Source organism: Sorghum bicolor, chromosome 3, assembly GCF_000003195.3.
Source record: "Sorghum bicolor cultivar BTx623 chromosome 3, Sorghum_bicolor_NCBIv3, whole genome shotgun sequence".
NCBI lineage: Eukaryota > Viridiplantae > Streptophyta > Magnoliopsida > Poales > Poaceae > Sorghum > Sorghum bicolor.
This window is the reverse complement of record NC_012872.2, coordinates 64,631,908-64,644,622: the sequence shown is the minus strand read 5'-3', so window position 1 is coordinate 64,644,622 and position 12,715 is coordinate 64,631,908. Positions and strand designations below refer to the sequence as shown.

Sequence of the window (12,715 nt, the reverse complement as noted above, 5' to 3'; positions counted from 1 at the left end):
ATAATTAATTATTTTTAATTAATATTTAATGCTCTATGTATATACTTTAAGATTTAATGTAATAAAAAATCTTAAATAAAACCCTTGGGCCTTAAAAAAAAGTCTGATCTTGCCAAACCGAGAGTACACAGAACACCCTTTTCGCAACTCTTGAAATCCGGGTACACACGCAAGTACAGGCTACGGGTCTATAGAATCCGGTGTCACGTGGTGGTACCGGCAAATCACCTGTCAAGATTCCTGGCAATAGTACACTGCTCTGTGTCTGTGCACTCTGGTTTGACCTGTCTCGGCCCCGGCCCGAGCAACGCCGCACCCACCACGGCGCCGTGCCGTGGTCGCTGAAAAAGAAACGGCGCACGAGGAGAGGAGCCCGCTGCGTGCTGCCCAAGTGTCGCGGACGGGCGCCGGGCGGGTGTCCCGTCTGGCTCCAGCCAAAGCCCAAGGACAAGGACAAACAAACGACTCCGCGGGCGGCGCGAATCGAACCATCCCGACTCGACGAACCTGAACGGAGGCACCAGCACCACCCCTCTCTCTCTCCAGGGCCACACGTCAGACACGGCAACCGTTTCAGCCGTCAAGGAATGGAAGAGTAGAGTACTCCTACCGTCCTACGTGCTCAAGCCAACCACCCGAGTAAAGTAACCGACCAGGTTCCAACGGTCCCGCACCGCACCTGCATCATTCTGTTGGGCCCGCCCCCGTCCGGTGGGCCGGTAATAGAAGCCACGCGTCGGCGCCGCACGTGGACCAAGCGCCGCGGCCCGCCTGGCTGGCGAGCGCTTATATGTGCTGGTGCTGCCCGCCTCACCGGCTGCTGTTTTTCATCCTGCCCCCCCTTCCCTCCTCGAGCTCAGCACACAAGGACAAGGACACACAACAAAACGCGCAGGCGAGGCGAGGGAATCCCTCCCATTCCTTCCCTCCGCTCGCGGCTCGCCTCCGACCGACCCCCAACCAAAGCGGCGCTCCTGCTTTTCGGCCTTTGCGCCATCCGCGCCCACAAGCGATTCGGATTCTCCCTACCCTTCCAGGTGCGCGCGCGTGCGATCCCTAAGCTATTATTCCTCTGTTTTTTTTTTTGATTAATCTCTCTTGTTAGGCTTCGAATCCTGGGTTATGCGGTGATTGCGAGCGGGCGAGTTTTGCGCACTTGTGCGAGACTTCTTTCTGCCCCCCCTGTTGTGGTTTAAAGTCCAGAATAGCTCTGCAGATTGGAGTGCTTCTGATCGGCCTCTGAGGCTGGGGGGTGTGTTTCCGCTGCGTTCTTCTACAATGATTTGATTCTAGCTGAGTGGCGTGGCGTGCATTTTTTGTTCGCTTGTTCTACTGTTCCAGGCTCCACAATCTCGTCACGGTTTGTTTCTGATTCCTACTGTTGGTGCTGGTTGTGTTTTTCTACCTGTGGTCTTAGTTTGATCAGTTTTTAGTTTCTAGGATGCCATGATCAGTTGACTGCATCTAGGTCTGATTACTGATTTTTTAACTTGATTGATTGGTCACTTCAGTTTGGGCGCTTTGAATGATTTCAAGTTACTCGGGACTTATTTCAAAAGAAATGATTCGTGCTCATTTATGTCTACTTTTTTCTACAAAAGGAAACAAAAATAATGGCTACCTACCTGTTTTGGATTTTGGATTGTTCTAGGATGCTGGCAGGTGAGAGAGGTGATTTATTCACAAATTAACTACAGCAGTAAAAATTCTTTTTTACATAATTGGTAGGAGCAGTAAGCCTTATGTTAGACTGATAGCGACTGGCATCTGTTTCCGCGCACTTGAGAAGGGATGGGCGTCATGAGCAAGAATCTTTCTAAAGCAGCTAACCATCATCCTCTCTCAGCTTCACCTAGTTTTGGCTATATATGATCCCATTTGAAGTCGTTTCACTTACTTGGAATAGAATGGAATCACACCCTTCGCCAAAAATGCTGTGCTGTATGTGCCTTTTGCCAATGAAAGATATAGTCAGAGTCTCAGAACACACATTAGAATGTCTAGCCTTACAGTGTTTAACCATCTAAGTAACATATCATTAACACTGCAGGTTTGCAGACTTAAATGGAGAACAACGTTGAGAAAAATAACATGTTGAAAGAGTTCTATATCCCAACTTATATTTTCATACCGGAGTCGCCGGTGGAGCATGCATCTCAGATACCTACTTGTCCAGTGGTTGTTTTTATCAACACCAAAAGTGGAGGTCAACTGGGACGTGAGTTAATTGTCACATACCGGAAGCTTCTCAACCATGCCCAGGTAGTCTATTTTTTGCAGATATACTTGTCTGGTACCACATTGATCTTGCATTTTTTACTGCAGTAAATGAAGTTATGGCTTTGTGGCTAGGCCTAACCACATAGTTATGTAAAATTCAGGTATTTGATCTGCTTGATGAAGCTCCTGACAAGGTCTTGCACAGACTATACAGCAACCTGGAAAGGCTCAAGCATGGTGGTGACACTCTTGCTTCTGAAGTCTATAGGAGACTAAGGCTAATAGTGAGCGAGTGCAATCTGGCAATTTCATGTTCCACTATCTCCTGCTAATGTTTTTACCATTATTTTGTATGTTTGTTTATTTGAATAGTCCTAACATGTGTCTATTTTATCATGGAAATCCAATCAGGTTGCTGGAGGTGACGGAACGGCAGGTTGGTTGCTTGGAGTTGTATCTGATCTTAAGTTAGTACGTCCACCGCCTGTTGCTACAGTTCCGCTGGGAACTGGAAATAACTTGCCATATTCTTTTGGATGGGTGAGTTTAAAAATCAAAACAATCCTTTTCTTCCTACTAGACAATCTTTACTGCAGTACTTGCATAGATCTGCTTTGAGCCTTTGATATATACTTGATGATAAGATCTTTAATGCATTCAGCCTTATGCGAAGGCGAAATATTTTGTAGTCCTTTTCTCCTTACATTGCAATTTTTTAACTTTAGTAGCTTTTCTGGTTAAGTCTAGAGAATTTTGGGTAGTAAACTATTCTTTACACCTTTTGTGGAACACTTTATGTGACTGGTGGCTGATAATATCAAATAATTAATATGCAGGGAAAGAAAAATCCTGGAACAGATCATGATTCGGTCATATCATTTCTTCAATCAGTAAGGGAATCAAGAGAGATGAACATTGACAGGTGGGTTTGCTTTTTACAGCCTTCACTGTCTTTCTGTATGAAATCTTCATATATGGGTCTTGACTAATATTGGAATCATTACAAGAATTCAGCTGGCACATTGTCATGAGAATGGAGGGCCCAAAAGATTCTCCTTGTGATCCAATCGCACCTCCTGACTTGCCTCATTCTTTGCATGCATTTCGCCGTGTGCCCAAGACAGATCCACAAGATATGGTAACAATGCTGGACATTATCATTTCTTTTCCTTAGTGTTAGCATAGTTACTGCATTTATCTACCTTTGCCTTTCTTTTTGGACATGGCTGTTGTTTCCCGCTTTCTCCTTCGTAAGAATATGACCAGCTTTGCTATATTTGAATTATCTTGTTGATATATATTAATCTATCCATTCAAAATTGTAAGTCATTTTAGTTTTCTCCTAAGTCAAACTTCTTTAACTTTGATGAAGTTTATAGAAAAATGTACAAACATCTACAACATCAAACTAGATTCATTAGATACACTATTAAATATTTTGATAGTGTATTTATCTGATATTGTAGACGCTAATATATTTTTCTATACACTTGGCCAAAGTTAGACAAGTTTGACTTAGGACATACCTAAAACGACTTACAATTTGGAACAGTAGGAGTAGATAATATCTTGAACTATAACAAAAGGGAATAGTACATATCATGCATCAAGAACAACCATTGCTCAAACACGCCTTTCTTGTAGTCTTGTGCCATTCTATATATACTCCATTACTTGAACTTCAAATATTTAGTTGGGATCTTTTCATCTTGTTGAGTAGAACATGAGGATTAATTAATCTTTTCAACTTATTGAATAGCACATAATGTATTTTGAAGTAGATACTATTTTGTGCAATATGTTTTTCTCTCCACTGGTTGAATTTCTTAAATGTCAGTTATCACATAAGAGAAAATTCTTGTAAAAATGATTGTGAGAAAAGTTGAACTAGTTGTCAACAATATTATTTGAAAACAAACAATTTGAACTATGCTTTGCTATGCTATGCTATGCCATGTTTTCTGTATAATCTTTTTATCTGCATGTTTCCAGGAGTATTCTTACACATTTCGTGGGGGATTTTGGAATTACTTCAGTATGGGTAAGTTCCTTGTTCCAAAAAGGTGTATGCTTTAAGTTGTGGCTCAATACCTTTTGTTGATTTTTTTAAAATAAAATGGAAAGAAGAAACTTTCTCCTTAGCTAAAATGGCAGTTTGAAAGAGATTCTTTTTCTGTCGCAGGAATGGATGCCCAAGTGTCTTATGCGTTTCATTCTGAGAGGAAACTGCATCCAGAGAAGTTCAAGAATCAGTTGTCCAATCAGGTGAAATAAGCTGGTGTGCTTTATTTATTTTCTTAGTGCTGGTCATTCCTTATAATTGATTCTCATTTATGATTTACGTATATGTTTAGCAGTACATAAACCAATCTCTTTGCTATTCTTACTCCAGAAAACATATTTGAAGCTGGCATGCACACAAGGATGGTTTTGTACCTCTCTGTTTCATCCAATGTCACGGTAATTCTCTTGGTGGCACTAACTTGGCTGTGGATTTGTCTTCTGTCGTGAAAAGGAATATTTGTCACAAGTTACAATTCAGAAATGTGGTATTTATTCTATTCATTTTTTTTTTAAAAAAATCATGGCTTGTTGATAACTTTGTAGCCAGTTCACATCACTTTTGGCATTTTTTTTCACTGGCCCCAGGAACATTGCTTGCCTTGCGAAAGTGAAGATAATGAAGAAATCTGGAAAATGGGAAACCATGGAAATTCCACAAAGGTAAGCCTTCTGTGCTCTTCCTTGTCTATATCAATTACCAACTAGCCAGGTGCCAATATGTCTGACCTGATACCAAATAGATGACTACTACAGGTCAACTTAATCCGCTAATCTAGAAATTACATGTAAAATTAACACACTGAAGCGAAGTAAGCGAAAAATACTCATATCATAAGCACACATAACTCACAGTTCACAAATGTAAATCAATCTATAGAAACTCCTCTAAAGTGATTTTGGCCAACTCTATATTTTAAAAGAAGCATAATAAACCATGAGCATATCAAAGAGTTTTGGATGTTATGTACTCATCTTTGCATTGATGAAACTTTGAAGTTTCACTTATAGCATATAGACAATATTGAAGCATATAATCCTCATGTTTTCCTTCTGAACCATATTTCTAGTTAGCACACATCACAGTGGAAGCACTAGGTGCTTATATTATTTTCAGATGTTTGTGACATGATGTGAGACTAATGCTTCGAATTGGATATATATAATGTTCTTACCACGTTTCTTACACCAATGCAGTATTCGGTCCATTGTTTGTCTCAATTTGCCTAGCTTCTCTGGTGGACTAAACCCTTGGGGAACACCAAGTAAGAGGAAGCAAAGAAAAGTGAGTTTAAGCTTATGCTAATGATATTCCTTGTACACTACCTTTTTTCTACCATTGAACTCGATTTATTCCACAAAGGAAAATTATGTTTAAGAGGGTATTTTTAAATTTCCTATTTGATCCTCTCATGTGAATTATACAATTGCAGAGAGACTTGGTAATGCCTCCACTTGTGGATGATGGTCTTCTGGAGATTGTGGGTTTCAAAGATGCTTGGCATGGCCTTGTCTTGCTATCTCCAAAAGGCCATGGAACTCGCCTTGCTCAGGTTTGCAACTGCATACTGGATCATTACTTGCTGTATTTTCTCCCATCCACATACTGGATCATTACTTGCTGTATTTTCCCCCATCCACTCCCCACATGCCACATGCATTGCTATCAGTGGATAGATGGATCCAAGTAATACTAGTTAGGGCGGCTGTTATGTGGCTGGTGGGGATCGAGGGAGATGGATTGGGATCGAAGGAGCGGCGGCTGATAGCTTGAATAGTACCCGCGCTACAGTACCCACGGGTACTGTTCACAGGGAGGCGGCTGTGAGAGCGAGAGAGGAGGTTAGGGTTTTGGGCGCCAGGAACGCCAGCCGCGGGGCTCTACCCACGGCCGGCAAGAGAGAAGGGATTTCCGTCTAATCTCTTGCTTGATTAGTTTGATACATCTCCTCTCTTTATATAGAGAGGTTTACTTGACTTACAAGCAAGGTTTACTTGACTTCTAAGCAAGCGACTAATTAACCCTAATGGGCTAAGGCCCAATAGGTCCTTGACTCTTCTAACACTACATCCCACCTGGACATGCAGCTCGTCCTCGAGCTGCAACTTAAGAGCATCTCCAACAGTTTGCCAAATTCCACTTGGCAAATCTTGTGGTTTGGCAAGTTGCTAAAACAAATGACAAGTAAAATAATTTTATATCTCCAACAGTTTGTCATTTTGGCTTGGTAAAATAGAAAAGGAGGTCCACATCACACCATTTCTGCCACAAAAGCTGCCGGCCGCGCGTGGGCACCTGTTTGTCAGGCGTTGCATTGTCGTGGCTACAAGCAGCTACAAGAGGCCTCCAGCTAGGACTAGTACGAGTAGCTACAGTGATCACTGTGACTATGTGCTGGAGTACACAGGGCCGAGGCCTTGTTTACTTTTACCCAAAATCCAAAATTTTTTCAAAATTTCCTGTCACATCGAATTTTTAGACACATGCATGAAGTATTAAATATAAACAAAATGAAAAATAATTGCACAGTTTGATCGAAATTTACGAGATAAATCTTTTAAGTCTAGTTAGTCTATGATTGGACAATAATTACCACAAACAAACGAAACTGCTACAGTATCGCGAAAAAATTTCAGGAAGAAACTAAACAAGGCCCGAACTGCAAGCCTCCAAGATGGTACTAGTACAGGCACCCGTCCTGTTGCATCATGAGTGAACGACGAAACATCTCTGCACACTGGTCTTGTCCAATAAAAAAAGCTGCCGCGCGGCCTCACCCACGCCTTCTGCGAACCGGATGGCAAGTCGAACAGGACGCGCAAATATGCGCGTGTACAGAGGATATTTGCCAAGTTGCTAAAAGATAGCAAGTGATTTGGCAAACTGTTGGAGCACCAAATTTCTAGTTTTGCCAATAAAACAAAGGTAGCAAGTGTAAATGGTAAACTGTTGGAGATGCTCTAACTACGACACTAATAATGACTCCACAAGACACAAACGTAACACCTAAAAAGAAGCCTTTTACATCTCGGCTTATTTTATTATTCTGACTCGAAACGGAATGCAAATCTTTATTGATGACTTCTGAAGATATGTCGGGCACCCTCCGCGTGATGAACATGTACGTGTGCAGCCACCTGGATCCCATGGGCGCCATCTGGACAAAAGGGAAGCACATGGACGGCCATCAGGAATTGGCCACAACAATGACCAGCGGAGGCGCCCTCGTGGCGGTCGACGACGAAAAACAGCGACGCTAGGCAAAGCGCTCCCGCCAATGACAAGATAGATAGGGAGGGGAGCGCCTTCCAAACGCCACCGACGCAGAGGTTGAGTTCGCCACCTGCGGAGAAAACAACTTGTTGCCCGCCACCCATGGGAGGAACTGAATGCAGAAGTTCCTTGGTGCAGCGAACGAGATTGAACTCATCCATGTGGCGAAGTGCAACTTGGAGGAGATGTGAAGGGGTGTCGGGTTGAATCAGCTGCAGATCGCGCATCTCCCGCACCTGCCGACGTGCAAGGAGACCGCGCGCAGCAGTCAGCTAAGCAGCTTGTCCGTCGGCTGCTCAATTTGTTGTGACTTCTCGCCCTCATCTTGGATCTGTTGGACACTGACGCCCCTATAGATGCCCATCGGTGAATGGGTGCTGGAGGCTTGGCACACCGGGAACAACAACAACGCTGGTGGTGGGCACTGGAGTGACCGTCGTCGTTACCGTCGGGGTGCTCGCCATCGTGTACACCAGCCCCATCGTTGATGCCATAGCATATGATGGGATCGGCGAAGGAGAGGGCGACATCCATGGCTGATGCATGGAAACCGGAGCCGTCGGCTGCATGCCCAAACTGACGAGGTAGGACTGAATCCCGGCCACCATCTTGCCGAGGTCGAGAACCGCCACCGTCAGTTCTGCATTCGACATGACGGAACCGGCGGATAAGGATGCCCCCGCGGTCAGCGGCAGCGAGGTCCACATCGAATCGAACCTGAGATCAACGATACCAGATGTTATGTGGCTGGTGGGGATCGAGGGAGATGGATTGGGATTGATGGAGCGGCGGGTGATGGCTTGAACAGTACCCACGCTACAGTACCCGCGGGTACTGTTCACAGGGAGGCGGCTGCGAGAGCGAGAGAGGAGGTTAGGGTTTTGGGCGCTAGGAACGCCAGCCGCGGGGCTCTGCCCACGGCCGGCAAGAGAGAAGAGATTTCCTTCTAATCTCTTGCTTGATTAGATTGATACATCTCCTCTCTTTATATAGAGAGGTTTACTTGACTTACAAGCAAGACTTATTTGATCCCTAAGCAAGCGACTAATTAACTCTAATGGGCTAAGTCCCAATAGTTCCTTGACTCATCTAACACGTCCTTGACTCTTCTAACAGCTGCCCAGTTCAAATACAATTTCAACTAGGCAAGCAGATGGATTAAACAATTTAAAAAGCCCAGTCAAAATAAAACCACTCTGCTTCCGGAGATTCGAATATTCGACCTTCAATTCAAAGAAAACTAGTTCATGAGCAATAAAATTCTTTTGTCTTTTCATGGTCAGGCTCACCGTGTTCGATTTGAGTTCCTCAGAGGCACAACTGATCATGCTTACATGAGAATGGATGGGGAGCCCTGGAAGCAGCCTCTTCCCACGGATGACGGCAAAGTCGTGGTAGAGATCTCCCATGCTGGGCAGGTGAAGATGCTCGCCACTAAAGACTGCATAGCCAAAGGCATCCATGAATCGTGCCCAGCTATTTCAACGGTTCATCCAGAGTCCAGCTCCAGCGACGACATGAACGATGACTTTGAGGAGGAGCGGAGGAACTTTGGTGCTGCCTTGTCTTTTAGATACTTGGGTGACGTGAACAAAGAATAAGGTCTCTTGTTTTTTATTGAACCTTGTACATTTTGCTTTCATAGGGCGTAGCGAAGTAGTTTGAGGCACTAACTTTTGTAAGGTTGTAACTTGCCGATGTAAGATAAACTTTTGCTGACAATACAACGGATTCTGGGGTGACTGTTTGTACCATCAGTATTTTTCAATACACTTTTTCTTCAGCAACTCATTGCCTGAGCCCTGAGAAACTACAATGGCTTTAACAAAGGCATTCGATCTTAGAAATCAGTTAGTTACCTGCGAACTTCGATTTGAAACAATATTTTATAATTAAACAAAAAGACACAATTCAGGCTTACTATAAAAATATATTATCTTAAATAACAAGAGTTTTTCTATAATACAAATAGTTTTTCATATGAATCTAGTAATATCAATGCTGTACAATCAATTCAATCTATATAAAGTTTCAGATATTGATTGTTTGATGGGCAAAGTTAACAACGTTTAACTTAGGACAAATTGAGACGGACTTGTATTACCATAGGAGAAAGTAATAATATTTGGTTTGACTATTTTCTGAAGAATGTAAATAGAGTGAATTTTCATCCTTAATTACATGCTCATTTTTAACTAAACAAATTATAACTAAGAGACATTTAAGCTAATATTAATCGTGTTAGTATTTATTTTGTTTATTATGATTGAAATTATAAACCTAAGTCGCTTTTAATTTAAAAGGGCATTAACTAATCATTAATCAAATTAACTATATTCATAAACACGGGACACAGAAGATAACGTCGCTAATATGTCATTTATGTCACAATGATTGTAAAGCAACAAAAATATAATTGTAATTCTACATCGCTTTTAATTATAAAATTACATATGATAATTAATTTAATAATCAATTATATATACAAAAACATGTGACAAGAAAAACATTGGTACTACTGTGTAGAGCGCGATGACACGAATCTAATGCAACTGGAACCACTCAAATTGAGCCTAAAACGAATAGTGAATACGGTCATCTTCTTTCTGATCCATCTACCTACAGAATATGGCCACCATGAGAGCTCTGGTCACGTGGCTTCTTGCAGCGGGGAAAAAAAAAAGGCTCGGCATCCAGCAGCAAGAGGGGTCGTCGGTGGCTTTCAACACCGGCCGTGCTACACATACACCAGGAGCTCCGGTATGCTGTTGCCTTCAACGACTGCTTCGATCTTTCTTGGACGGACTGCTCACATGGCCATGGCCGACTGCTGTCCTACTTGGACCTTCGATCGTGGCCGGCTTAGATGCAGGACGGGGCTCGACCGAGATGAGATGGCGCCGCCTACAGGGTAGACCGGTGCTTCCGGCTTGTGCGGCTAGAAGAAAACGATGCCCGCACTCACTGCATGGACTGTCAGATCTCGTGCATAGGGGCAACGCGGCCATACTGGGCAGTATACGGCGGCGGCGGCGCTTTGACAGGAGCCAGGGCATGATGCCTTGATTTGCTGTAAAGAAAATAATTAACCTACACGATAGCTTGATATAAATAGGGAGTCCTCGTCCGATTGATTCAGAATCCAACTCGATCAGGCTACGCTGGTGTGACCTGAAAAGAGTGGATGCTGGCACACAGTCGGTGCCGTTTGGTGCAGCAGCATACGAAAGATTGGGAACTTTTTTTCGGGCTGAGATAGATTAGGATTAAGATTACATATTTTTAGAAGATTTAACTTCGTGACTAAAAATAAATCTAGAAATTCTAGAGTTACTATTTGAGCCACAAGAAATATTCTGAAAGCTCCTAAAAATCTAGAAAAAGGTGGAGAAATTTCTGAGAAGTTTTAATAGGTCGGTTGATGGAAGATGAACTCAAAGAAATGATTTAGAGTAGAAGAATAGGATCGGGAGCAACTTCATATGAAAAGATTAAGACTGAGAACGTAGGGATTTGATTGATGACAGACACGTCGCAGAAAGATAAACGACTTACTAAACGCACTCTAAAACTTTACCCACTCAAAACACAGAGTCAAGCAACAAGCAAGCATCACATCATATCACAAAAATCCGTCAAATTAAATTAGAAAAATTATAGAGTCACATATTTCCTATAACTAATTGATGCTATTTTCAACTAACTTTGGAAATTTTATCCAATTATCAAAAATTTATTTTAATTAGTGTTTTCTATGCACAAACCAAAATTTAAAATTTTGGGGTGTGACACCAGAGGGACATGCTCAAGTTTGAGCGAGGATGATGATAAATGTTCAACTTCACAAGAATATTATTGCAGCCCGACATGATCTGATCATTTGTAGTGCTGTCAAAGATTGCTCTTGCAACAAACCTTCATTACAAGCCAGACATGAGACATGGGCTAGCCAGTAGACTAGTAGTAATAGGATTGGACTTGCTTGCCGCATCATTTGTTGGAGGAAACAAGGCAAAAACAACAACACATAATTCATCCTTGCATGCACATGCATTGTCATCCATGCCTCAAATTTTCTTGGCGATGAAGGGGGGCCAGGACCCCGTATGGCCCTAAGGAGGCTTCGCCAGTACGTGCAAAGAAGCCCAGCAACTAGCAACACAAGAGTGTAACCTCCACTACTACACAACTGTTTAACCATGATGGGCACTTTACGTTTACCGCAGCGGGCATTGGCGTCCGCCACGAATGAAAGGTCACGGTTAATCGTGGCCTCACCGTGGCGGGCGCCTGTGCCCGCTGCGGAAAAGGGATTTACCGCAGCGGGCAACATAAGGTGTCCGTTGTGGTTAACCCCATTAACCGCAGCGGGCACCTTATGTTGCCCGTCGCGGTTAATGATTTAAAAAAACAAAAAAAACCTGGACAGGCCCGCCGAGCCCATCTAGGGGCCCGACGAGCCCATCCAGGTTGTTGCCGCCGCCGCCGCTAGGGAAACCCTAGCGTCGCCGGTCCAGGGTTGTCGCGGTCGTCGTCCATGGATCTACTCTAATCCACCTTCTCAAATCTGTCTCGTGGCGGCTCCTTCACCGGATCTGGAAAGAGAGAAGGAAGAACAGTGAGATGAGTGAAAGAAGAGAGGGAGACGGGAGGAAGAGGAGTAGCGGCGTACCTCATGTCGACACAAAGGGGAATCCATGTCTTGGCGCCTTCCCTGCCGTGGATCCAGGCTCCATACGCGCCGCCGTGCTCCGTCCGCGCCGCTCGAGGAGGTGGGCAGAGCGAGGAGTGGTAGTAGAGCAAGGCGAGGATGAGGAGGAGCATGAAGGCGACGCTGACGGGGGAGCCTCCCACGCGGTGGACGGCGTCGGGGAACCTGCCGAAGACGGGGAGGAGGAGCAGACCCACGGGGCTCAGCAGCTCCGCCACGGCCTCCGTCAGCGCCTCGCCACCGTCGCCCAGGAACAACGGGGCTGCCACCACCACCGTCAGCAGCAGGCCGTGAGACACTAAATTGAATAATCACCGCTAGCAGCAGCAGTAGGTAGAGACCTTATATATTTGGGCTTCAAAATTTACTGTGACGGGCATGACAGGTTGCCCGCTGCAGTAAATCGATTTACTACAGCGGACATCTTAATATGTCTGTCACGGAAAATA

The 12,715-nt window shown here is 43.9% G+C and overlaps 1 protein-coding gene across 4 annotated transcripts; it reads left to right on the top strand.

Annotated features, from left to right (window-relative positions):
* LOC8054716 (diacylglycerol kinase 5) lies at positions 817-9,342 on the top strand. Of its 4 annotated transcripts, none has more exons than XM_021455155.1 (14): positions 817-1,037; positions 1,106-1,941; positions 2,051-2,262; positions 2,382-2,504; positions 2,632-2,760; positions 3,057-3,142; positions 3,235-3,358; positions 4,213-4,261; positions 4,403-4,485; positions 4,613-4,680; positions 4,870-4,944; positions 5,479-5,566; positions 5,715-5,834; positions 8,839-9,342. In XM_021455155.1, the coding sequence occupies exons 3-14, from the start codon at positions 2,065-2,067 to the stop codon at positions 9,154-9,156; spliced, it is 1,461 nt and encodes a 486-aa protein (XP_021310830.1). In that variant the 5' UTR covers positions 817-1,037; positions 1,106-1,941; positions 2,051-2,064; the 3' UTR covers positions 9,157-9,342. The 4 variants fall into 4 exon arrangements, with proteins under 4 accessions (XP_021310830.1, XP_021310831.1, XP_021310829.1 ...); XM_021455156.1 differs by having other exon boundaries at positions 835-1,037; positions 1,106-1,252; XM_021455154.1 differs by having other exon boundaries at positions 835-1,037; positions 1,106-1,360.